Consider the following 24,615-nt stretch of genomic DNA (forward strand, 5'->3'; position numbering starts at 1 on the left):
CAATGATCATGAGGAAGGTGAGGGATCAGCCCAGAACTACATGGCAGGACCTGGTCAATGACCTGAAGAGAGCTGGGACCACAGTCTCAAAGGAAACCATTAGTAACACACTACACCGTCATGGATTAAAATCCTGCAGCGCACGCAAGGTCCTCCTGCTCAAGCCAGTGCATGTCCAGGCCCGTCTGAAGTTTGCCAATGACCATCTGGATGATGCAGAGGAGGAATGGGAGAAGGTCATGTGGTCTGATGAGACAAAGATTTAGCTTTTTGGTCTAAACTCCACTCGCCGTGTTTGGAGGAAGAAGAAGGATGAGTACAACCCCAAGAACACCATCCCAACCATGAAGCATGGATTTAGAAAGATCATTCTTTGGGGATGCTTTTCTGCAAAGGGGACAGGACGACTGCACCGTATTGAGAGGAGGATGGATGGGGCCATGTATCGCTAGATCTTGACCAGCAACCTCCTTCCCTAAGTAAGAGCATTGAAGATGGGTCGTGGCTGGGTCTTCCATACAATGTGATTTTCTGGATTTTTGTTTTAGATTCCGTCACCCACAGTTGAAGAGTACCTATGATAAAATTACAGACTTCTACATGCTTTGTAAGTGGGAAAACATGCAAAATCAGCAGTGTATCAAATACTTGTTCTCCCCACTGTACATCTGAAATGATAAACGTATTTCCCAAAACATGTCAGAATTATTGACATTCTTGTTTCAGTACTTTTGCACACTCTCATTGCAGGGCTAAAGGCTCTGAGCCTTTTCCTATATTTTGTTTCAAGATTTTAGATCATTCCTCCATACAAAATCTGTCTGGATCTTTGAGATCCTTCTGTCTTTTCCTTTTGACTGCATTGTTTCATTCAAACTGCATATTCTCAGTATGAGTCAAATATGAGTCAAATATGGGGTTAGGACATTCAGCTTGTCCGAAATGTCCCTGGTTCTAATCCTCCAACCACCAAGGTGAACGCTCTATCGTTCTGTCCCTGAGCAAGACAGTTAACCCTAATTGCTCTTCCTCCCCCATTAAATTCCACCCCAGGTCATTGCTGTAAATAAGAACTGGTTTTAATCAACTTGCCTGGTTAAACATCTGTAAAATGCAGACCGCAATAGCAACATTTTGATAATTTATCTGGTCAGTTAACCATTTCTTTGTGGATTTTTATTTGTGCTTGAGGTCATTATGTTGCTGTAGGTTACACTTGCTGCCATGTTCATCTTCTTGGCAGAGACAACTGGGTTTTTGGCTACAATGTCCTGGCAGCTGATAGTTTATGATGTCATTGACCCTAACAAGGGCCTCTGGATCAGTGGAAGCAAAACAATAAAGACCCAGCAACATATTTTATGAAGATTCACTGTCGTATTTTACAGCAGGTATGAGATGTGTATCCTTCAAACATAGAGAGCTCTTGCTGAATTGATAGTGGGTTGGTTTTAAATTCCCTATGCAGCAGTACATGTGAACTGAAGACAACGGGCCAGTCTGGGCCACCTAGTATACGTTCCTGTGTTCTTTGGCATAAGATGTAGCTCTTTACCTGTGTTATTTATTTTATAGAATTTTTTTTGCTTGTCTGTATCAATGGTGTCAATACTTTTCAACTGTATAAACTGTAATTAAAAAAATTATGTTTAGTCAGTAGTAGATAAAGTTAGCTACATTATTTTTCCCACTGTTTAAAATTAACTGTGGATTAAAATATACTTGGACCATCAACTTATATTAGGGTTAGGAACAATTTACCCTCAGTTTGTGAAATTCTCCTTTTAACACAAGTTTTTTTTTTCCAGCTCAATATGAATTAGGCTTGAGGAATGAAGGATGTTCTGAGGACACCATTTTACATGCATAATCGGGGACAATGTTTTTTTTTGTGCCTATTTTGATGTGACACCCTGTGTGGTTGTGAACAGATGGTTATCGTTTTTCCCCCTTGCATCTGAAAATAAATAATCTGAATTAGCATCGCAGGTCTGCCAAATTGCTCGCTGACAGCACTGTAGAGCAGGCTGGGCTGGGCCCCCCCTGACAGTACACGCCCAGGAGAGATGGCCAGTGAACTGAACCTGCAGGGAGTAGGCCATCCCTCACATATTGTGACAGCAAAAGTGGATCGCAGCAGCTGCTTGAGCAACTTTACAAGGCCTCGGTCCCGAGCCGAAGCCCCATTAATGAGCTTTTATATGTTAGGCCCCATTGTTTTTCCCAGCTCCCTGTCTGGTTTATTGGCCATAATGACTGCAGTACATCTCCTAGTCACTCATTCCTAATGGGAAGTGACCTGGAAGCAGGAGAAACTTCCAATTTGGCTGTCGTTCTTTTTCCAAAAAGCAAGTGTCTACAGAGCTGACCCCCTCGACAGGCAAACACACTTTCATCATTCATCATTGAGCTGCATCCTGTTGAATTCGACTCTGAATCTTGCAGAATATGGCCAAGTTTACTGCAGGGATAGAGATAAGAATAATTTGTTTCCTTACAAAATCAGGGAAAAATATATATTATTTGTCGGTCTTTCAAACAATTTCAACCATTAATTAGTCGTTTGGAAGAAGGAATGTTGACTAGTTGTTGAAATATTTGGCAAATTTAAATTAAATTGGAAAATATTTTTTAACAACATATTCAGAGCATATCCATGTTCCAGATTGGGATCTCTAGTTGTTCCAAATTTATGGACCATTTTGTACTGAGAAATTGTCTCTGTTTTTAGTATTGCACATCCCTCAAATTAACAGCTGTTAACCTTTTTGAATCAATTTTAACATTCTTTGAAATGCGTCTAAATTGGATGATACCTCTTAAAGTAGTAAATATTCCAGTTACCCAATACACTTTAGTATGTTCATTTTAATAGTGAAAATGTACTGTTGAACTATATTTATTTTCTAAAACAAATGTAATTGAAATCAAAATGCCTGATAGTCCGTAGATACAGTTCAAAAGTTTGCATACCCTTGGAGAATTGGTAATATACAGTGGGGAGAACAAGTATTTGATACACTGCCGATTTTGCTGGTTTTCCCACTTACAAAGCATGTAGAAGTCTGTGATTGTTATCATAGGTCCTCTTCAACTGGAAGTGATGGAATCTATGATTTTTAAGTAATTAATTTGCATTTTATTGCATGACATAAGTATTCGATACATCAGAAAAGCAGAACTTAATATGTGGTACAGAACCCTTTGTTACATGGCCCCATCGAGCCCCCTCAATACGGTGTAGTCGTCCTGGCCCCTAGGTGCAGTTAATACAGGTAATGAGTGGAGAACAGGAGGGCTTCTTTAAGAAAAACGAACAGGTTTGTGAGAGCCGGAATTCTTACTGGTTAGTAGGTGATCAAATACTTACGTCATGCAATAAAATGCAAATGAATTACTTAAAAATCATACAATGTGATTTTCTATATATTTTTTTAGATTGCGTCTCTCACAGTTGAAGTGTACCTATGATAAAAATGACAGACCTCTACATGCTTTGTAAGTAGGAAAACCTGCAAATTGGCAGTGTATCAAATACTTGTTCTCCCCACTGTCTGTACCATTTGTAAAGAAAACATGAGTGATCAGGCAAAACGCATTTCTTTTATTTCTTGTGGGATTCACATTCAACTGTAGGTCATTACAGAATGGCACAATCATAAAACAAAACATGGCAACAAAGAAATAAATTAACTGACACCTGTTCAGAAGTCTGCATACCCTTAGTTTTCAATACTGTGTATCGCCCCGTTTAGCATCAATGACAGCATGCAGTCTTTTGTCTATGAGGCCCCGAATTCTTGCAGGTGGTATAGCTGCCCATTCGTCTTGGCTAAAGTCTTTCTTGGTCAACCTGACCTTGGCTTGGTATCAAGATATCTCTGAATTTTCCACTTCTTATTAAGTGATTAAACAGTGCTTTTGTAAGGCTTTGGATATCTTTTTATATCCTTTTCCATTTTTATAAAGTTCCATTACCTTGTTACGCCAGTCTTTTGACAGTTATTTTCTGCTCCCCATAGCTCAGTACCTAGCCTGCTCACTGCATCCACGTGAGAGCTAACAAACTCATTGAATATTTATACACAGACGCTAATTGCAATTTAAAAAGCCACAGGTGTGGATGAATTCACCTTTAATTGCCATTTTCACCTGTGTGTGTTACCTTGTGTGTCTATAACATGGCCAAACATTCAAGGGTATGTAAACTTTTGATCAGGGCCATTTCTGTTATCATTACGATCCAAACAACTACGTCATAATGATTTTCTTCATATGATCACTATACTTAAATAAAATAGTTTATTGCATGATCAGTCATATTTTCAAACTCATTGCCAAAATTTCACAATTTCAGCCATGGTATGCAAACTTATGAGCACAACTGTACGCATGACCAATAAAAATAATCTTCACTTGACTGGACCATTTTGTAGTTGTAATTGCATGTTATTCTTTTTATTGTTGCTCTAGATTTTGTGAGGTATCAATTATGTGCCCTCCCTGTCTCACACTATTAGAAAGTAACAGTTTCAAGCAACAGTTGTTTTTCACCCTCCCAGTCTGGGCGAATCACTTCTCTTGCATGGTGAGCACTGTACTGAGGTTGGAGGCAGGTCAGTCACACGTGCCAGAGCAGAGCCAATTTTATGACTGGGTCTCCTGAAACTGCTGTGCCGTTGCTGTAACTGGGGAGAATGCAGTTAAGTAACCAGGCCAAAGTTAATGCACACCAGGCCGGGTTGATTTTAAGACAGATTTTGGATGGAGTTCTGGAAGAGGGAAAAGGGCTTCCAACTCCCTGTCGCGTTCCTCTGTGTGACAGTTCCGTCTTCCGTCCCCCGTGTTCAGTAGGACTTTAACCGGTAATGTTTAAATGCTACTTCAATTTGCGTGGCACCTGTCAGGCTTGAGGGCTGTGTTGTATTGGGGAGGGACAACGGCGTTCAGGTAACTAGTGCACGTTCAGAAGCATGACTCCCCAGTCTCTCCAGCAGAATCTGACTTGGTACTATATTAAATGCAGGAGGTTTAATCAAGCCCTAGCTGTCATAGGGATCAGATTAATCTAATACATTTTTTGCTGGCTTAACCTAATATACTGTAACTGAAAGAGAGTGAGAGCCAGAGTCAAGGACAATGAGAATTGTTTCAAATGTTCAAACAGATACCTTGATCATTTACATGGCAGGGAAACTAATCTCCACCTTTTCAATCTCCGATGATTTTGTCTCTACCTCCAGCATTGTATTGATTGTCTGATAAGGCGTCCCTAAACGGAGTTCAGTAGGTCTGCTTTTCTATGCTACTTGTGATTGTGAAGTGTTTAAAATAAGTTGATCTTTTAGAGGACATACATTTCTCGAGGTTGCTTAAACAATGTTAATTAACTATAAAAGAAAATTGCCCATGCTTACGTATTGCAAATCACTTTGATAGCACGTGAGAGCCATGTGAGATAGTGTTGTCTTAGTAGTGCCTTGTCAAGCCTATTTTTAACAACAGAATAGTAACACGCATTCAGTGCATGCATGTTTTATATGCCGGTATGTAAATTGAAGTTGTATCCCTTTGATCCAAACTTGCACATTTAATTGCTGAGCAACAACACAGTGAATTAGAGATGTTTCTATGATCGACACCCATGGGTAAAGTACATTAATGTCCATGGGATTGGGTATAGTTATGCATGAGTGGTTTGAGAAGATTTGTATGAATGTGGCGGGTGCGTGTGCGTGTTTGCCTACATAAAATGTGTTTTCGATGGGTCACACACTACCACAGACCGGTCCCTGTGGTAGTGTGTGACCTTGAGGTGGTTTGCTCGGGTCAGTGGGCAGAGGCTCAGCAGGGCCTATAGCATTGGGTCACTGCAGACACTGAAAAGAGGAAGGATGACACTGCGAGGCTTTGATGTCTTCCCAAGCCGTGTTTCAGAACAGGACAGAAACCAAGAAACTGCCTTGAACTCCGCCCTGGTTTCCTACCGTGTAAAGGATCAAATTTGACAGTGCAGTGTCCTTCACTTTTTACACATTGTTGCGGTACAGACTTTTTTCATTTTTAATTGATAATTGGTCATTTTTTGTCATCAGTCCATGCACAATATCCCATAATGACGAATAGAAAAAGGTTGTACCAAATTGTTAAATAAAAACATAAGTGACAGATCATGAACATATGTATTCAGATTTGTTATTAAGTGATTTCTCTAGGTATCTTTGGCAGCGATCACAGCTTTGAGTCTTCTTGGGAATATCTCTACCAGCTTTGAGTTTTGATAGGAATATCTCTACCAGCTTTGAGTCTTATTGGGAATGTCTCTACCAGCTTTGAGTCTTGATAGGAATGTCTCTACCAGCTTTTGAGCCTTCTTGGGAATCTTATTACTAGCTTTGCACACCTGGATCTGGGAAGACCTCCCTGCTGATGTTCAAAGGGGTTCATGACTTTTAAATGTGTTTTCAGTGCATGTTTTTTCATCTCTGAGGTCTAAAGAGAGTTCTTTGCATTCATATGCAAAGGTAACGATAATAATGTAGCAACGGTACGTTAATGAATGAGCTCAAATATGTCTCTTACACGGTTGACCTTAAACTCCTTTCAAGTTTAATGATGAAATGTAGTACAAAATAGGCTAAAATCTGTAGGAAACATAGTAATTTATGCTTTCACACAGGGAACTAACTTGCATTTTATGAGTTCTTGGAGACATAATCGCTGTTTTTTTGCGAAGGTGCCTTTCAGATGGCAGGAGAATCCTACTGTGTGACACAATCTGTATGCAAAGATTTAGAACCCAGAGGTTGGGTAGACATGAGTCGGTATGAGAAGCTTAGGAACTTTTACCTTCCAAATGCACCATGGTGTCAGAATTCATTTATTTTAATCTGGGAAAATATCAGATGAAGCGGAGATTACATTTATTTATATTTACAGTCTGGGGGTGGAATTCCTGACTTAGCTTGTTTTGCAGGTAGACTACAATAACTTTAAAATTTCTCAGGCCGAGACACACTCTTGATGTAAAGTCCTTAAGTTGAAAAATGTAATAGAAAATGTTTAAGTGAATTCAGGAGAAATGTATTGCTCTCCTCTGCTGGTGTCTGGTGTGTGAGAGCAAGTATCTATTGAGTTTGTACAAAAGCTTTTTATTCCAATTTGTGACATTTGCCTAACAGCTGCTTTTGCTTAAAGGCCCAGTTAAATCGAAAATATGAATTCCCTGTTCAGGTTCTGTTTTCTGTCATAGAAACACTTACGCGGGCCTACTTATTGACAAAAATGCAGAAAATACTAAAAATGTAATTAATATAAGAACTTTGTTGCAGTTAGTACCGTAATCCTCACAAATGCTTCTTTCTGAATTTAGGTGGAAGTGTCTACTGGTAGTAGGGATTGACATTTAGACTGCTTTTGGTGCGCTAGCTCGTAGCTCTGTTGACTTGAAATTGCCAGCTCATTCCGATCAACTCATCACTTGCAACTAGCGAGCATTGGCAAAATAACAAAGGAGAGTGTGTCTTTTGTTATGGATTAATTGAAATAGACTCAGCATTTGTGTTCTCAGTAATTCAACCTAGTAGGCTATAGCTACACGGTAGCCCTAGCTTGTTGAATGTTGGCTTTAGTGCTAAAATACAGAGATGAAAGTGTCTGCATTTTTTAACAATCATTTAGGGGAATGACTCTTAATTTTCATGTCCATTTTGCCTATTTCTGTGTATGGTTAGTGACAAAAGTAGAAAAAATGCTTCACTTCAAATCAGTCCCTCATCAATTTGTTACACATACAGTAATGAATTAAAAATAAGTTGTCAGAGACTGCATGAGGACTTTAAAGTAATTTGTTGCTGTTATTTTCTTTAGTAGCCGCAGTGGGAGAAGTGTCTAAGGAGGTGGGTATTGACATTTCAGCTGTCCTTCTGACAGTAGAGCCTCAGGTCTGCAGGATGGTATTAAATCAGATGCTGTCATTAGTCTGAAAGAAAACAAATAGGAGCCGGAACGTACGCACTCCATCTATCTCCTTTTGTGCAAACCGTACACACCTTCCCCGAAATCCAGTCAAAATGCTAAGTAGTTTTTGTTTGTGTTTACACTGTTGGTCTGTTTACACATTTATTGAGTACCGGGGTGGTGTTAGAGAGACTGGCTGTGGTGCTGTCAGCGTTGGCCGGCTGTGGTGTCCTCAGGGTTGTCTATCCACCTCAGGAGCCAGGAGCCCCTGGCCCAGGACCTTGGGCTCGGAGCCAGGAGCCAGCAGGCAGGAACATGAGGCCCTAATTGAAGCTTGACAGGTCTGATAGTTTTTTTTTTTCTTCCTCAGACATGTCAGGATCTTTGCGTCAACATTAGGACGCTCTGGTGCTTTTGCTTGAAACCTAATCATGCGACAGAGGTACCGTGGTGAGATGGATGGAAAGAAAGAGGATTCCTGCGTTAATTTCTTTCAAACAGAATGCTAATTAGAGAGGATTTCCATTGCAGTGTTTTGGAAATTGCTGTTCACAATCAGAATAGATTTCCGTGAACCTCTCTCTGCCCGCTCATTTGTCCTCACTCGTTACTTCTTTCTCCTCTTCTCTCCCCGGGATTCATCTGACTGTTAATAATGAGGGTGTGGGGAAAAAAACCCTGCTCTTTCCACCCAAACAAAATGTCTCCCAGTGAGATTTGCTTCTGATGAACAGCCTTCCTGTCGAATCACACAATGTGCCTTCCTAATGGCTCAAGAATTTCTCTCATTTACTCATAAAGTATACGATTCACTCTGTTTACAAATCGCTTCTCTCTGGATGAATCTCCCAGGACTCAAGTAGAAAGAAAAATATACAATTGCATCGAATAGAAGACAAACATTTACCAGGAGCTGTGGGCAGCATTCAAGGTGGCTGACCAGATGACTGTGGCAAAGGTACAGTGGCTGAATTTTGAATGTAACCGCACATGAAACACACTAAGAACCGTGTCAGTAAGAACACAAAATATAACGATCGGTGGATGAGCCGACGATGAGTCGACTACGCTTGTCTCTAAACAAACCAGCAGTGGAACCGTGTCTAATCAGTTGGCTGATTAAACCAGTATCCCCCCCCCGAGTCTAGCTACATGACCTCGCAAAGGAACCTGCACTTGTACTAATTCAGGCACTTGTCATCTCACGTCTGGACTGCTGCGACTGATGGTTGGCAGGGCTCCCCGCTTGCATCAATCCTCTGCAACGTTTCTGAAATGCCACAGCCCGGCCATAGTGTTCTCAGTTGAAACTTAGACCCGCTGTATGACCATGGGGCTTGCCTATGGAGCAGTGAAGGGAATTGCTGCTTCTATACCAAGAATAACCGTTAGTTTTGCAGTGACTGTATTATTATTCGATTAATGGAACTCCTCAAGAGTCCTTATTGTCATGTTCTTGTAAGTACGAATCCGTTCACCTAGTTCTAAAGCAAAGAGGCCCTGCTCTTCCAGTGCATCCATGATACTCTTGATTAACATGGCCGACCCGACTTCAGTGATTTACAGAAGAAACTGCGGTTAAGAGCCAATGCTCAAGGGCGCATCTATAGATTTTTCACCTTGTTGACTCTAAGATTAGAAAAGCAACCTTTCGGATACTGCCCAAACACTCCGACTGCCAGGCAATCTGCTGCTCTGTAACTTTCGAACCACCTTGAAGATTACCACTGTTCAAACAGTTGAGCCTGAGGTGCTGACCCGCTCTGTTCCCACCAGTTTCATTCCCCCAAAACCCTTCATTGCTTATTCACAGCTTTGTGGAGCCTATTCCACTGTTACCTACAGTGCTTGGGCTCAGGTACCAAAGTGCGTCGTCGTGATTTCTGTTACTGTTGACTGAATATGTATTTTCTCCACACCCCTTTGTGTATTCACTTCATGTTTTCTGCCTCTCTGTTCCAGGGTCCAATCGATAACGACACCGTGGTTCATGTGGCCCAGATAGCTGAAAGCCAGAGGTAGGTGATTGGAAAGAGTGTGTGTTTACCTGTGCGACGTGCAAGTGACCGAGAGGGCGTGTATAAGCTAATGTGTGGCAGGTGATAAAGCAGGTCGTTTAATCCCTCTGTGCTCCGCTAGTCCAGCGGTTTAATTGCAGCGTGCGTATTAAGCTCTCAGGCATCGCTTAGTCTCCGTCCGTCCATCCAGACTCATTTAGCTCTGGAGTCACGAGAGAGGGAGGTTAGATAGATCGGCCGGCCTGTTGAAGCCTGTTGATCTGTCTCACCTTTCCAATCAGACTTCCACGGTTAGACAAATTCTTGGCTGTTGTTTTTTTGTTTTTTTTCTCCGGCTTGCATCCGCCCAACGTCAAGCTAATGCAGTGTTTGTTTCCTGAGGATTTCTCCAGATGTAGCTCATTTGCGCTTGGCATCGCAGACTGTGGGGTATTGTAAACAGTCCCAGGTGTACTGTCTAAACTGCGGTTGGTGTTGTGTTTCAGACTGCAGGTGTTCCTGAACACCTATGGCATCCAGACCCAGACTCCCCAGCAGGTGGAGCCCATTCAGATCTGGGCGCAGAAGGAGCTGGTCAATGTGAGTAATACATTCTGCACGTCCGTTATTTCAGGAATCACATCTCAGTGGTTTAAACCACCTCCCGATGAAGGTCTGCACTAAGCCCACGCATTGGTTGTTTAATGCTCACTGCCAGTGGATGAGCATTCGGGACATTAATGTACATTTTCTAAAGGTAGGAGATACACCTGATTGAGAAAGCATTAACGAATCGGACCAGCCAACTTTTTAATAATCCAAGTCAAATGTGTCCAAAATGTTAGTCGAGCATGGGCTCCGTCGGTTCATCTAACCGTCGATCCTACATCCAACTTCTATTACGATATCTTTTGTGGTTTGACACTCAGTGAAAATGAGGCTGGAGATTGTTCAGTGTATGATTGATCACTTAGCTGGTGATTCGATCAACGTGTCACCCCAATAAGCTGCAGTTTCGGCCTATGGGACAGCAGCGTAGCGCATTCTGACTAAGTACTGTCCAGTCGCCTTTCCTGCTATAGGAATTCATCTCCGAAAGCCCTGCCTCACCATTCTTGTCGGCCTTGGTGTGTGTCGGGCATCATGATGAATATTGAATCCCGTGCGTTTTGAATCTGTTTATGCCAGGGCTCCGGTCCAAGTTGGTTTTTCGCTTCATCTGCCCGTGCCGTTTGATTTTGTTTATAACAGCTGCTTGACATCAAGATAGCTGCAATTACATTCAGCAGCATGCTATTTATCTCAACCCAGGTGGCACTGAAACAGTGCGTCAAAAATAGCTTCCTTCTCCTTCTGTGATGCCCCCCCCCGCCCCCCGTCCCCCCTCCTACCCCTCCCGTGTCTTTTGACCCAACTCGCAGCCGTCATGTTTATGAGGCAGATGTCTCCGATAGACGAGAGCACGGTTTCAGTTATATGAGGAGAGACACTGCGACGGCGAAGTGCTCTCCCTTAAAACCGCCGCCCTCTTTCAACGGGGCGCGTATCAGGCAACCCAATGTCACGCTTGGAATGTAGCCGTCTTGATGGCATTAGCGGCCATCACATCAGTGGTTCAGTTGCTTTTAATTGCGGGGAGGGCTTTGTGATGTGAGCCGTGTGCTGCGACTGTTCATTGGTATTCCTCAGGCACGGACCGGGAGCTGTGAGTGCAGACGGAGGTTCACACAACGGCGCTCCTCAAACAGGCCTCATGGCCAGGGGCGCTTGGAATTTGATATGCGACTTAATTCTGAATTATGTTTTTTATTTGTCTGAAGTTTTTATTTGTCCGCTTTTTTCTATTAGCATAATATCCCGTTAATTGCTTGACTCTCCTATTATCTTTTGTACTTTCCGTCCGCATATAATTGGTTTCTGGCTCATTTCAAAGGAGAGACGCACAGTGGGGTGGCATAGCGCCATCGTGTGTTTGTGTGTACCCATTACCTTCTGGTTCGTTGAGCGAGTGCTGCGTGCAGCGCCGGTCCATTTTTTTGCAGTGACACAGAAGATATTATTGACCAGAAGTCTCTCAACGCATTGATTAGGAGGAATAACTGGCACTTGTAGCCCGGTGTAGTAGATCTCATCCTCTCTCGTACAATACGACTCAGACAACAGGGACTGCAGTGTTCCTCTCTACATGTATGGATCAGGGGCTGTAGAATCAATGCCTCTTATGTGTGGTTTGTTGCATCAAATCGCAGGCAATTTTCCCGACCGCTCTTACGCAGATGGCTCCCTCTATTTCTCTTAATTATCGGTCTCTTCATGAAAGAACACGGTGCCATTAGATACAGTAGCTAAGATTGAAATGAAATATGAGGATGATAATATTCAACTGCCATTAGAGGGGAGAACAGGGCGACGTTACCACGGGACCACGCAGCGGGTTAAAGTGAGAGGAGGTGGAGCAGTGAAAGCCAACCTGACTGACGGTGTGCTAACTAAAGGAGGTAGTTGATGATCAGCTTTACAGTCAGGAGCTACAGGGGGCCTGTATATCTCTCCCCGCTGACAGCTCTCCATTAAACCCACCTACACCACGGCACTAAAAAGACCCATGAGGGTGTAGGGATCCCCAACAGAGCCGTCAGAGGCAGGCTTTGCAGGGCCGATTAATTACTGACGCATCTCATAACTTTAGAAGGAGGTCATTTGAGATTATGGATCGCAACAAAAGTAAATTGCTCTGGGATGTGATGGTGATTGATCTTTGCAGGTGAGGGGGGAAAAAAAACAGACTTCACTTTCCTGGAATTTCGAAACGATCGAGCTCTGATTATGATCTCGGCCCTTTCTGGCTTAGTGTTGTCGGAGCTGAAGGTTAAATATGTGTTAGAAAGGGAAGAAATGTAGCTGCACGATAGCTGTCTTGGATCTTCCTTAACGGATAGCAGGAGGAGAATTCTATATTGCTGTGGTCTACACCTTTGTTGCAATGTAGATTTTTAAACTTGGCTGGACCGCACGGCAAGTATGATTGGAAACTAGGCTTTTGAAAAGAAAGCATTAATATGGATGTATTTGGATCTTTTCTCCTCAGGCGTACCGTTTCCTGGCCATCAATAAGAAGCTGGGGCTGAGTGGGCGTCCAGAGAGACCAGTGGGGTGTATGGGGACCTGCAAGGTAAGTGTTCACCATTCGGTACGACCACGTACTCCGACATCACAGGCTTCCACCTCCTCCTCACTTATCTATAGAAATCTGCACTTCTCTGTTCCAAAACAGTTTCAAAATGCCATAATATCTAGTTATGTGTATGTGCTTATTATGTACATGCTATTTATATATCATTCTGCCCACCTCTGAACATTGTATATTGTACTGCTTCCATGCCGTCTTTGTGCATGGGGAACTTTTTGTCAATATTGTGATGCACTTTGATGTTTGGAGTTGCTGTCATAAAATAAAGTTGTCCCCCGGTGCAGGTCATTGAAATGCTGTAAGTTAACACGGCTAAATTGCATTCTCGAACAAAACCAACAAAATAACAGAATAAATCAATCAAAGGTAAAAACCTATTACGAAGACAATATTTTAATGGAACATTTATGTGTTCTGATGGAATAGGGCGACCTGCCAGGGGGCATTATGATCAAGTTTGTTTTTGTGAGCACGACTCGTGGGCGTGCGTGGGCGGGCGAGGTTGTGTGTTAGTTTTAGTAAGAAGGCGCGTGTGTACTTGCAGGACTTGTGTAATGTCCAGCTCGTGTTCCCTCCTCAGGACGACTGGGTTGTTTTACGTCCTGTCCAGAATAATGTATATGTCGGTATCTCAGAGCCATCCATCTTGGCCCACAGGCTCAGGTAATTCACTGTCGGCTTCCCTCCCTGCAGATTTATCGGATTTTGGGGAAGACCGTGGTGTGCTACCCTATCGTCTTTGATCTCAGTGACTTCTACTTGTCCCAGGACGTCATGCTGCTGATTGATGACATCAAGGTGAAGTGGGGTGAACTGCATACACACCGTTAATAAAAGTTTTTCGGGTTCGTCTTTTTTTTGGGGGCTTGCACACGCCTCTGTATACCTGGCGGCTGGTCCGATGTGTCTTCTGTGTCTTTGTATGTAGAATGCCCTGCAGTTCATCAAGCACAGCTGGAAAATGAAAGGTCGTCCGCTCTTCCTCGTGCTCATCCGAGAGGACAACATCAAGTGAGGTCTACTTTTCTAGTTCTTTCCGTATTGTAAGCTTCACTGTGGACGTTAAGGCCTAAAATCACTGTGATGTTGACAATGAACAAGGGAGAAAATGTGCCTTTTATTTGACAATCTTTCACATTAATTTTTTGGTTTACATTGACTGATAAGACAGATCATCTGAGGGACAGTTTTTGGGCTGGAATGTGTATCATTATTGACAAGTAATGGGGAGAGTGCATAATGCTTGTCCACACTCATTATTTCTTTGACTTTCTTTATGGAAAAGAAGGTGCTCTGATAACTGGGCCAGGTACAAATTTACCCCATTTGAATTATTTAGTATTTTTAAGGCAGCGGCTTTAGACTACTAGACTCCCCGAGGCCATATTGGAGATGTTTTATTTTTTCATGGTTCCTGGTCCATTTTAGAACAATTTCAACAAGAGCCATTAGGGAGCAAAATTAGCTGTCTCTTTTAGGTGGACCGAGCCATGAGAGCTGGCTTGCCAGAAAGGCTCAGAATGCCCATCAGTACTCTTACATGTGGAGACATAGGGCATGTTTTGCCCCTACCACCAGCTCCCAGCAAAATGAACAGGTTTCCCTGCCACCACTCAGTCCATTATTCTCACAGGTGTGGTGTTAAGAACACTTTATATATTATTCATATTTAATATTTCTTTTTAGGTTTTTTGCCACAAGAGTAAAAATAATAATACATGGTCTTTGTTTGAAGTGACCAGACAGACTTTGTGGCCTGTTGTTTTGTGGAATGAAATCTGGCAGCCCTCAGTAAGCAAAAAGCCCGCCTTTACGTTAATTAATATTTCAATAATCCGACACTAAATGGTGGCTGCTTCTGCCGAGTTTTTCTGAGCCTGCTTGAGTAAGAGTTTTTCCATTGCCTATGGCCAATGGCCAGAAAGCTTTGCATGGCCTTATCGTTACAGTGTCAGCAGCCGCCACGGGCTGTACCTCATGTCAATCTGAAGTTACTAGACGCTATTAGCAAGGGAAAAAAACATTTGTCTTTGAGTTGCCTTTTTCTCTTTACAATGCAGGACTTGGAGCTACCTTGAGAAAGTAGTTTGTGTGCTAGTTTGGATGGTAGTTTTGCACGTTTATTATTAAGCAATACCACACGAAGGGCTGAGGTAAATGGACAATACTCCATAGCTAAGAGCTGTTCTTAGGCACAATGCAGCGCTGGTCACATTGTGTGTCTGTGTTATATTGGCAATATACCACAAATCTCAGGATTGCCTTTTTGCGAAATATAAACCAATTATCAACACAATTACAGCAGTAAAGAGTGATGTGATTTCATTCCCCTGGTATAATAGTGTAAAAAGGTTCTTTTTTGGCTCAGGTACATGAGGAGTGCCTGTATTTTCTAAGTGTTTAATGAATGTAATTTATATCACTTTAAAGGGGTTTTAGGCTGATCACAGCAGTATTGATCAGTGTGTAAGGAGCACCTTTTTTAACGTATTACAATTACATACTTTTTCACAGTGGAGGTTTCTGTGGGAACCCAGTGGAATGGCATATAAAGCAGCTATTTGATTAATATGGAGTGGAATGATGACCCTTGGATGGGATAGTGATGAATCGGTTTTGCCTATTGAATATGAAATGTTAATATAAATAGGTAGCAAAAAGAGATTATGCAAATACATGTTTTGTCATAAAAGAGACAAGAATCTGAGACCTGGAAAAGCAAACAATTTTAAGCGGAAGACATGGTGTAACGGTAGAATATCCTTGGCTTCCATCCATCAGGGGGAGTCGTTTCAATCCAGTCCTGGACATGTTGGCATCGTTCAAGAAGGGCAGCATCGGAGGGGTCAAGGTTCACGTGGACAGACTTCAGGTTCGTGACATTTCTGTGTACACACTCTTTCTTGAGCCATTGTGAAATATTTTCTTTAGAAATTCATTTGAAATATAATATTATAATATAGTAAATGTGTTACAGTTGGTTTGCAATGCCTTTGAGTTGCCTTCCCGGAGTTTTTTTTCCCCCCTAATTACTTTGAGTCTCTAGAGAGTTCTTTGGATGTGTTGATGTGATGTCTTTGAAGAAGGATATTCAGTATTCCCCTCACACCTAACTCTTGGAGCAGGAAAAAAGTCTCGATTTCTCAGTCAATGCCTTTTATCATCTCATTTTTCTTGGAATATAATTCCTATTTGTACATCTTACTGGCTATTTTAATTTATTGCGAGTTCAGTAAGAATGTTTAATGTTAGTTTTCGCCTAAACCGGCCATATCCCCTGTAAATGAAATACCCCAATGTGACTTTTAAATGACCTTTCCAGACCCTGATATCAGGAGCTATCGTGGAACAACTGGACTTCCTGCGTGTCAATGAGGCAGAGTGAGTACTTGTTACATGGTTCCTCCCTTGTTTTTTGTGAGAGTTTTTATGGACACTTTTGAAAAGGATTAACTGGCCTGAAAACCGGGAATACTGCTGTAACCTCCCCCTCCTCTAGAATCCCGGAGTTTAAGAACTTCCAGGAGCTTGAGATGCCCAAGCACTCCAAGGTCAAGAGGCAGACGAGCACACCCAACGCCTCGGACCTGGAGCAGCAGCCCGAGGTCGACATTGACGAGTGGAGGCACAAGCCCACCAAGGAGATCCTGCAAAAGTTCTACGTGAGTCCATGTGTACAGTGTTCAAAGGTCAGTCTCCATCAAACAGTCGGTTTACTCTGTGTGTTTGACCTCTTCCTGTGGGTTTTTTTTTTTTCCTCCCTTGTTCAGGACTGTGACTGCCTGGCCAGTCAAGCACAGCTTGCCAGCATTCTCCTGAAGAAAGAAGGTCCGGACTTCTTTGCCAAGGATGGTAAGCACAGACATGCACATTTTGAAATTGGTGTTGGTGTTCATCCGAGCCCAGGCCAGCTTGCCCCAGGCTGGAACTGTGTGCATCGCTGCAGTAAAGCCCCAGTAAATGAAATGTCCAGAGTCTAATGTATTTAGCACCCCATGGCAAACTGATTTTGTTTGGGGCAGCATCTGCTCTGGGTTAGTAATAATTCGACCAAACGATAGACTATGCAGAGACAGGAGCCAGGATAACAGTGTCTTGGCAAATGTTTTATAAACAGAATAATCCAAACTTTTTCATATTTGTTTGTTTCTCAGATATGCTTTGCATTGCTCGATTCACATACAGAGGCAATGCTACTTGTGTTTTCAGAGACTCTTATGGAGGACATGGAGAGGATCTACCGAAGAGCTGGGACCAGAAAGCTTTGGTCAGATTCCCTTTAATCTCTTGCAGTTCTATGTATCATTGCTTTTTCATTTAACCTGAGCTAATGGATACATAATTTACTTCAGGTGTCAGGTTGCATCCATGTAATTTGGAACAGCACCTCTGTGTGGTGTTTTCTATCGGTTTGCCTTTTTGAGATAACTGTGTTGTGTTAAGTAACATGCTCTCTTGTTTTCTGCCTATTTTTCCTATGTCCGTCTCCTTCAAAAACGCAATAATCTAAACTGGATTTCCAAACCATTAAACACAACGACACACGTTGACATGGGCGTAGGCTGGCGGTGCGTTACGCTGCGGCCATTATCATGAAGTTTGCCAGTTCTATAGCTCCTCATATCACCACGCTGGTGGTTCATGGCAAGCAGGTAATGGCGTGGAGCGGATGTGGAGAGCATGTGTGGTCATCTCAGCTAGCTAGCCATTCACTTTGTTTCCCATTAACTGTGAGGGCCACGCTTCACTCATGCTCTCCTGACCCATGCGGCCAACAGCTTGGCTCCACCTTGCTCTGGAACCACATCAGTACTTTTCCATTTTCCCTTCTCATTCAATTAACATGGTTCACACTGTGTCAGTCCTTAATCTGGTAATTGCGCTAAGCTAACATATTAAATGGAAGATTGTCATACCATGGATAATTTACCGGTTTGATTAATTGTTTTTAGGAGCTTTGTAGGGCTTTCTTTTTTAATTACATTGACATTGCCCTTTACTGCTATGCTGCAAAGAAATGCATTGTAAAACACATGGCTAAACAGATGACCTATTGTTTGCTGACCTAACACTCGTGACCTATAGGCTTCCATGCCACCCCACTCTTCTGGGAGTGAAGTATAACCTGTAGATCATATCAGTGATGAAAACAATAATATGCACAGAATTTAAAATAAGCAACACAGAGAAGATCTGGAATTGTAGCGCTAATGGGAGGGTAATAGTGTTGATAGTAAAAAAAAAAATCAGAATTTTACTAAATCTTACAATCCACCTGATGTTCAAAGCACTGTATTTTCTTCATAAATAATTTCATGGCTGTTGTAAGACTATTTCACAGTTGATGTTTATGTCTCAGCATCCCTGTATGAAGTAATTTTCCAAACATAAATACATCCCCTTTTTACTAACACAATGCCAGCAGACAGGAGCAGGCCTATAGCACAAGTCACTCTTGCGAATAATGCGATCGTAAAATGTGTGAACTTCAGAATGTGTTTTTGACTTCACTTCCCTCGTTACACATCTCAGAGTGAAAATTAATGACCTGAGTCAGGCAACAATAGTTCAAGCCAAAGCAAGATTCATGTAGCGGGATCTTAATTTGGAGCCATTGACTGATCCAGTCCTGATAGGCTACGGCTAGATGTCCCTGAGGGAAGCATCCAGCATGCTAATAGCTTTCTATTCCATGGGGACCCAAATCTTCTGTTCTGATCCGTCCTCCAATTTTTATTCAAAAGTCTTTAAGTTGTCAGAAGGAAGGTTTGTGTTTTCTTCTATTTATATGTGTAGAATTTGTATTAGAGAATTGATTTGACCATCTGAAGGTGAAATCCAGAGTGGATTGTGATAGTTTCTTCTTTGCTTGACAATGAAAACAATGTCTGATCTGTGACATGAGCAGAACAAGTCACAGTTATTACACCACAACACTGTTTGCATAACCTTTATAATTGTATTGTTTTATGTGTGCAATTCACATAATATTGCCCATAATCTTTTTGAATAGGGCCAACAGTAGAGTTAGAGTATTGACACACTGCATTGACCCTATTAAGGATCTCCTTGTGCTTTGTTCACCAGGTCGGTTGTACGACTCGCGGCCAGTGTGCTAACTAAGCTAGTGGACAGCCTTGCCCCAAGTATTACTAGTATTTTAGTAAATAGCAAGCAGGTAAGTGGAAATATTCAAATGTGGGGAGGGATTAAAAGTTATCTGTTGATCCACGTTTTTCCCAAGTGCATTTCTAAAGCAATTTTAATGTTCACTTTGAATCAATTAATTGGCTGAAACTGTCAATTCAGAAATAAAACACGAATACATTTGATACAAAGGCATGTTCTACTTTCCATCAGCACCCCATGCTACTGTTCTATAATAAAGTGGTATAACAGTCAAAAGCTTAATATTTCTCAGCTATTCTCATTGTGCTTTACCCATCTCTAGTAACCTGCTTTTGTGTTTTAGACAGTGACCTAAAAGTGTATTTAAAGGGTAGGCTAGCATTTAACAGAAACACATATATTGTTTTCATTATATAAAAACAGATATTTATACTGCATATATTTATGTACAGACAGGGGACAAATTAAAGGAAGGACCTGAATACATGAGTGGAGGAACATAACGGATGCAGATTCTTCCATACAGGTGTCCTGCATGATACAATTTAGCAGATCATTTTTGATTCTGGCCCAAGATGGCGACAGGAAAGGATCTAAGTGACTTTGAAAGGGGTCCATTATTGGGGCCCGGTTGGCGCTGAATGGTTCGATAGGTATGAAACGATGTGAGTCGTATGCTGTGGCCTCTGCAGTCAACAGGTCTCAACCCAGTTAAACATCTCTGGGAGATTTTGGATCGATGTGTTATGCAGTTCTCTCCAACACGATCATCAAACCACCAAATGAGATAATATGTTTTGGAAGAATGGTTTTCCATTCCTCCAGTGGAGTTCCCCAGACTCATAGAAGCTATGCCGAGGTGCTGTGAAGATGTTCTGGTAGCTTTTGGTCCCTCAACACCCAACTGAGACACTGTTGGTTTTTCCTTTAATGTGTCGCCCGTCTGTGTATAATTTGTGTGACATCACAACGAGGTCCGAGGCTGCCAACCTATTTCTTACTATGTTAACTCAAACAGAAATACGGTAACATTTAAAACTTCATATTATACCGTGTGCCTTTATGGCAACTAGATTTCCTTTTGTTTTTCAGTCAACATTCAAGCAAATACAGTTTTTTTAACTTACTGTCATCAGTCAGCATCCAAGATTGCTGTCCAAGCAGCCAGCTTGCTAAGCCTTTTATATTATCATGCAATGACTCTGCTGTTTCCTTTCACTAGCTAACTCACTTACAGTTGTATAAACCCGCAAATAAACCAACACCTTTTGAAACAGTCTACATAAAACCTTCTAATCAGTTATCCAAAAATGTTATTCAGTCATCTTACCCAGCAAGCTATTTAGATCACTAATGATAGATACAAGCCAAACAAATAGACAACTAGTAGGAACCCAAAAAATACAACTTAAATCTCAACCAGTTATCTGGAGTCAAAGGCTTCTGCTCTTCATAGGCACAGCGCTTCGTGGAGGATCTTGGCAATATACCACAAACCCCTGAGATGCATAATTGCTATTATAAACTGTTCACAAATGTAATTTGGAAGTAAAAAAGGATGTGACGTTCATACCTGTGGTATACCATCTTATACACAACTGCTGTCAGCCATTCAGCATTCAGGATTCGGTTTGTTATATGACTTTGTGCCCAGTTTGTAATATGACTATGGTCACCCAGCACATTTGCTTTGACTAATAACCCATGCGAACTAGAATAACTAAGAATAAACTGCAACCTATTATCATTCCATTCACTAAGTGAATTCCCCAGACCATTGTTTTAATGAATTGTATTTCCCCTCAAATGTATAATTTTCCCCTCAGAGTTTTAGGCAGTTCATTGCTAAGAAGTTACCTCAAGTTGTGAATCTATAGATGAATTGCATCCTTGGGGGGGATAGTCTACTGGACATGAAAACAGATTTTCTTCTCTTTTATGCAATTTGCCCCAAAAACACTAACATTCGTTTTATATACTCAGGTGAGAACTTCGGAGCTTGGATAACCTTTTATATTCTTTAAATATTTAAAGTTCTATAAAGTAAGAAATGTCTTCTTTAGAGAGAAGCAGATATCTTATTAAAAGCTCTGATGTCCTACTCTCACTCTGGAGAACATTAGTCTACCACCATATGTTTAGAAGGGCTATTTTTCAAAGAGATATTAAAGCAGGTTTTCTGGTTTGGAAAGAATAATGACTACCCAGGTGTGTTTGGAAAGAATAATGACTACCCATTTCTTTGTGACCCAATATGCTCTGAAAAAAAGATAATCAGTGTCTTTTCTGTTGTGCTCTATTGGGTGAGACCAATTTTACACTAGTGAGATGGAGGTTGGCAGAAATGGACATGGAAATGTAGACGTCATCATTTAAATATAACATTGCACGTTATCTGATAACCCATTATGTGATGTCACATGCAATCACACATAGTGTAACTTACCATTTGCTTTTTTACCATTTACTCTTTTCTATCTGTTAAATACACCCCTCTGCCTAAACCCCTCTGCCTGTAGGCCTTTTGAATCACTGCTCTGTTCTCTTACAGCAGAATCTATAAACCAATGATACAACTGCAGACATTTCTCTGATGCCGGCTGGGCTGTGCTCTGTTGTTGCCAGGTAACGCTGGGACTGTTTGGGCATGAGGAGGAGGTGATCTCCAACCCCCTCTCGCCAGGGGTCATCAAGGGCATCCTCTACAGCAGGTGCTGCGGGGAGAGGGAGGCAGTCCTGCAGCAGGAGCTTGTCATTCACATTGGCTGGATCATCTCCAACACCCCGGAGCTTTTCAGCGGCATGCTGAAGATTCGCGTCGGGTAGGAACGGAGTCTCGGAGGAATCGAGCCGGGCAGACTGCAGACACGGCCATTCTGATCCTACCACCAGGCTGTTGTTATTCTGTAGATCTCTCAAGCCACCCGTACTTACGAGATGCACTGTTCTAATGGCGTTTTCCATACAGATGGATCGTTCAGGCTATGAAGCACGAGTTGGAGATCCGAGCAGGTGACATGCCACCCCAGGACATTTACCAAATGTCCCCCAGTGAGGTCAAACAGCTGCTGCTGGACGTCCTTCAGCCGCAGCAGCACGGCAGGTGAACACACACACATACACACACGCACGCACGCACCTCAGACAGAACATTTTTTTTAAATCATTTTCATTATGCATCCCAGATCCTGGCTCAACAGACGTCAGATCGACGGTTCCCTCAACAGGACTCCCCAGGGCTTCTATGACCGAGTCTGGCAGATTTTGGAGAGAACTTGTAATGGCATTGTTGTTGCCGGTGTCCATCTGCCACAGGTTGTGTTGCTTAGAAGCTTCTAATCCTTCTTCAAGTCCACAAACTTCTCATTTCATCATGTTTGTTCTGAATGGTTTGAATATAGCAGATTCCCGCTGCTTTGCATATACCACTGTTAGCTTTATAAAAATAAAAAAATATTGAAATATGTGAGTGTCTCCCACTTCTGTTGCAGCAACCTACTCTGTCTGACATGACCATGTATGAGATGAACTTCTCTCTACTGGTGGAAGACACACTGAAGAACATTGTGCTGCCTGAGTACAGACAGATAGTGGTGGAGGTATAGAGTCAGATTTCACTATTGTGTAAATGTTTCCTTCACACTGCTCCATTTGCTGTTCTCACTAATCCTTTATTTGGAGTTGCCCATTAATCCATGTGTAGATGCTCTACAGACAACAAGTAACATTTCAGAGACGCTCAAAATAAAGTGTCCGCCTATTTTTTCCTAGCTTATCATCTAACAACAGTTCCAGTACACAGTAGATGCCCTATAAAAGAACATCCTAACTATTTTCTAACATTTCCAATGTTCCTTGGTTGTAGCTGCTCATGGTGGTGTCCATAGTTTTGGAAAGGAACCCGGAGCTGGATTTTTCAGAGAAAGTGGACCTAGACTTTTTAGTGAAGGAGGCCATTAAAGACTTCCAGAATGACAGGAGACAGGAGGGGACAAATAAAATGGTAGGTGCCATTTGCTTTCCCTTTTGCTGTGCTACTGTTGGGTCAGACCGCTGTCACACAAGCCTTTTGGAGTGTAATATAGCATGCAAGCTTAGCGTACGACCACAACGACGTACAGTACAAGCTAGGTCTAGTTGAGTTGAGCTCAGATATCATATCCAGATATCATATCCAGGGGAAGGAAACCTGTTCTATGGCAATATTTTTTGGGTGTCAATTCAGTAACATAAAGATTTGATTATTTATGTCTCTTGTTCCAAAGAAGAGCATTCGGACACCTTTTCACAGCTTGTACTGCACGACAGTACCGCTCGTTTGCTGTTAAACACATCGACTGTAATGTACCCATCTGTTAGGAAAACCAGGACGACATGGAGGCGTTTTATAAGACACCTCCGATGGGAAAGAGAGGCACCTCCAGCTACCTGACCAAAGCAGTGATGATTCAGCTGCTCCAGGGAGACGTGAAGCCCTCCAAGGATGACCCCTGCTCCGTCAGCTAAACTAAACCTGTCCAGCGCAGTACGAGAATCCACTGCACCTGTACTCTGTATAGCTCCTAACAACACGCTTACTAAGTCAGCAATAATGACTCCTAATCCACCAGCAATAGTTTAGGGCTATACGGGCAGGACAGTATCCAATCTATTAGCACTGTTAACAGCATTGCAATTAAACGAAAGGACTGTTACCACCCACAGTACCTTGCCTCTACACTTTTCCGTACGGCTTGTGAGGAAGCCTGCATTGCTGACTAGTTATCAATGGCATGATAAGGAATGCTTAGAATATAGTGTTGAATGACCGAACACAGTCTTTTGGAGGCCAAATCTTTTTCAAGACCTCACATTGTGTTTTTTGTCGTTGATTGTAGTCAAGATGATGTTTTAGTTCGGTTGTTATTAAAATGAGAGATTACTTAATGTGAGTTCATTTAAGTTTATTTATCAAATTCACCGAATAACACTGCACAATGACTTCTACGTAGTAAGAATTAAGAAATATATATAGCAAAAATATAGCAGTAATATAAATAATTATGTCTACTAGCAGCAATTTTAAAGAGTAGGATGGGGATTATGAACAATATGGGTGGAAGTATTGAATATTATAGATATATATATTATATATATCTTGTTGTGTAGCGAGTATTACATCGTGTAGCACGTGGTTTAAATGTGCCTGTCCAGTTTAACCGGTCTATAACATTTTACTTTTTAAGTGTGTTGTTTGCTGATGTGTTCCTTCACTAACTTGTGCCTGGGGCAATGTGCATCGTATTGGATCCCACCAGCAACACCCCCTCATGTGAGCTCCGCTACAGTCATATCAGTCTC

The 24,615-nt window shown here is 41.9% G+C and overlaps 1 protein-coding gene across 6 annotated transcripts in view; it reads left to right on the forward strand.

Moving 5' to 3' along the window:
* The window catches only part of phkb (phosphorylase kinase, beta), a 76,308-nt gene extending 52,107 nt beyond the window's left edge, over window positions 1-24,201 (forward strand). For 5 of the 6 annotated variants that reach the window (XM_010897767.3, XM_020053381.2, XM_010897770.5 and 2 more), the window contains 17 exons: window positions 9,922-9,977; window positions 10,463-10,556; window positions 13,045-13,128; window positions 13,840-13,944; window positions 14,075-14,157; window positions 15,928-16,018; window positions 16,469-16,527; window positions 16,646-16,808; window positions 16,917-16,998; window positions 17,356-17,413; window positions 19,234-19,324; window positions 21,901-22,097; window positions 22,244-22,378; window positions 22,461-22,590; window positions 22,767-22,874; window positions 23,141-23,278; window positions 23,635-24,201. In XM_010897767.3, coding sequence (XP_010896069.1) covers window positions 9,922-9,977; window positions 10,463-10,556; window positions 13,045-13,128; window positions 13,840-13,944; window positions 14,075-14,157; window positions 15,928-16,018; window positions 16,469-16,527; window positions 16,646-16,808; window positions 16,917-16,998; window positions 17,356-17,413; window positions 19,234-19,324; window positions 21,901-22,097; window positions 22,244-22,378; window positions 22,461-22,590; window positions 22,767-22,874; window positions 23,141-23,278; window positions 23,635-23,781 — 1,821 coding nt within the window. In that variant the 3' untranslated portion in view covers window positions 23,782-24,201. Of the gene's footprint in view, window positions 1-9,921; window positions 9,978-10,462; window positions 10,557-13,044; window positions 13,129-13,839; window positions 13,945-14,074; window positions 14,158-15,927; window positions 16,019-16,468; window positions 16,528-16,645; window positions 16,809-16,916; window positions 16,999-17,355; window positions 17,414-17,707; window positions 17,799-19,233; window positions 19,325-21,900; window positions 22,098-22,243; window positions 22,379-22,460; window positions 22,591-22,766; window positions 22,875-23,140; window positions 23,279-23,634 lie in introns of all 6 variants that reach the window. The other variant, XM_010897768.3, reaches the window with a different exon arrangement.
* Window positions 24,202-24,615: the final 414 nt, after the last annotated feature.

This window comes from Esox lucius, chromosome 2 (assembly GCF_011004845.1).
Source record: "Esox lucius isolate fEsoLuc1 chromosome 2, fEsoLuc1.pri, whole genome shotgun sequence".
In the NCBI taxonomy this organism is placed as follows: domain Eukaryota; kingdom Metazoa; phylum Chordata; class Actinopteri; order Esociformes; family Esocidae; genus Esox; species Esox lucius.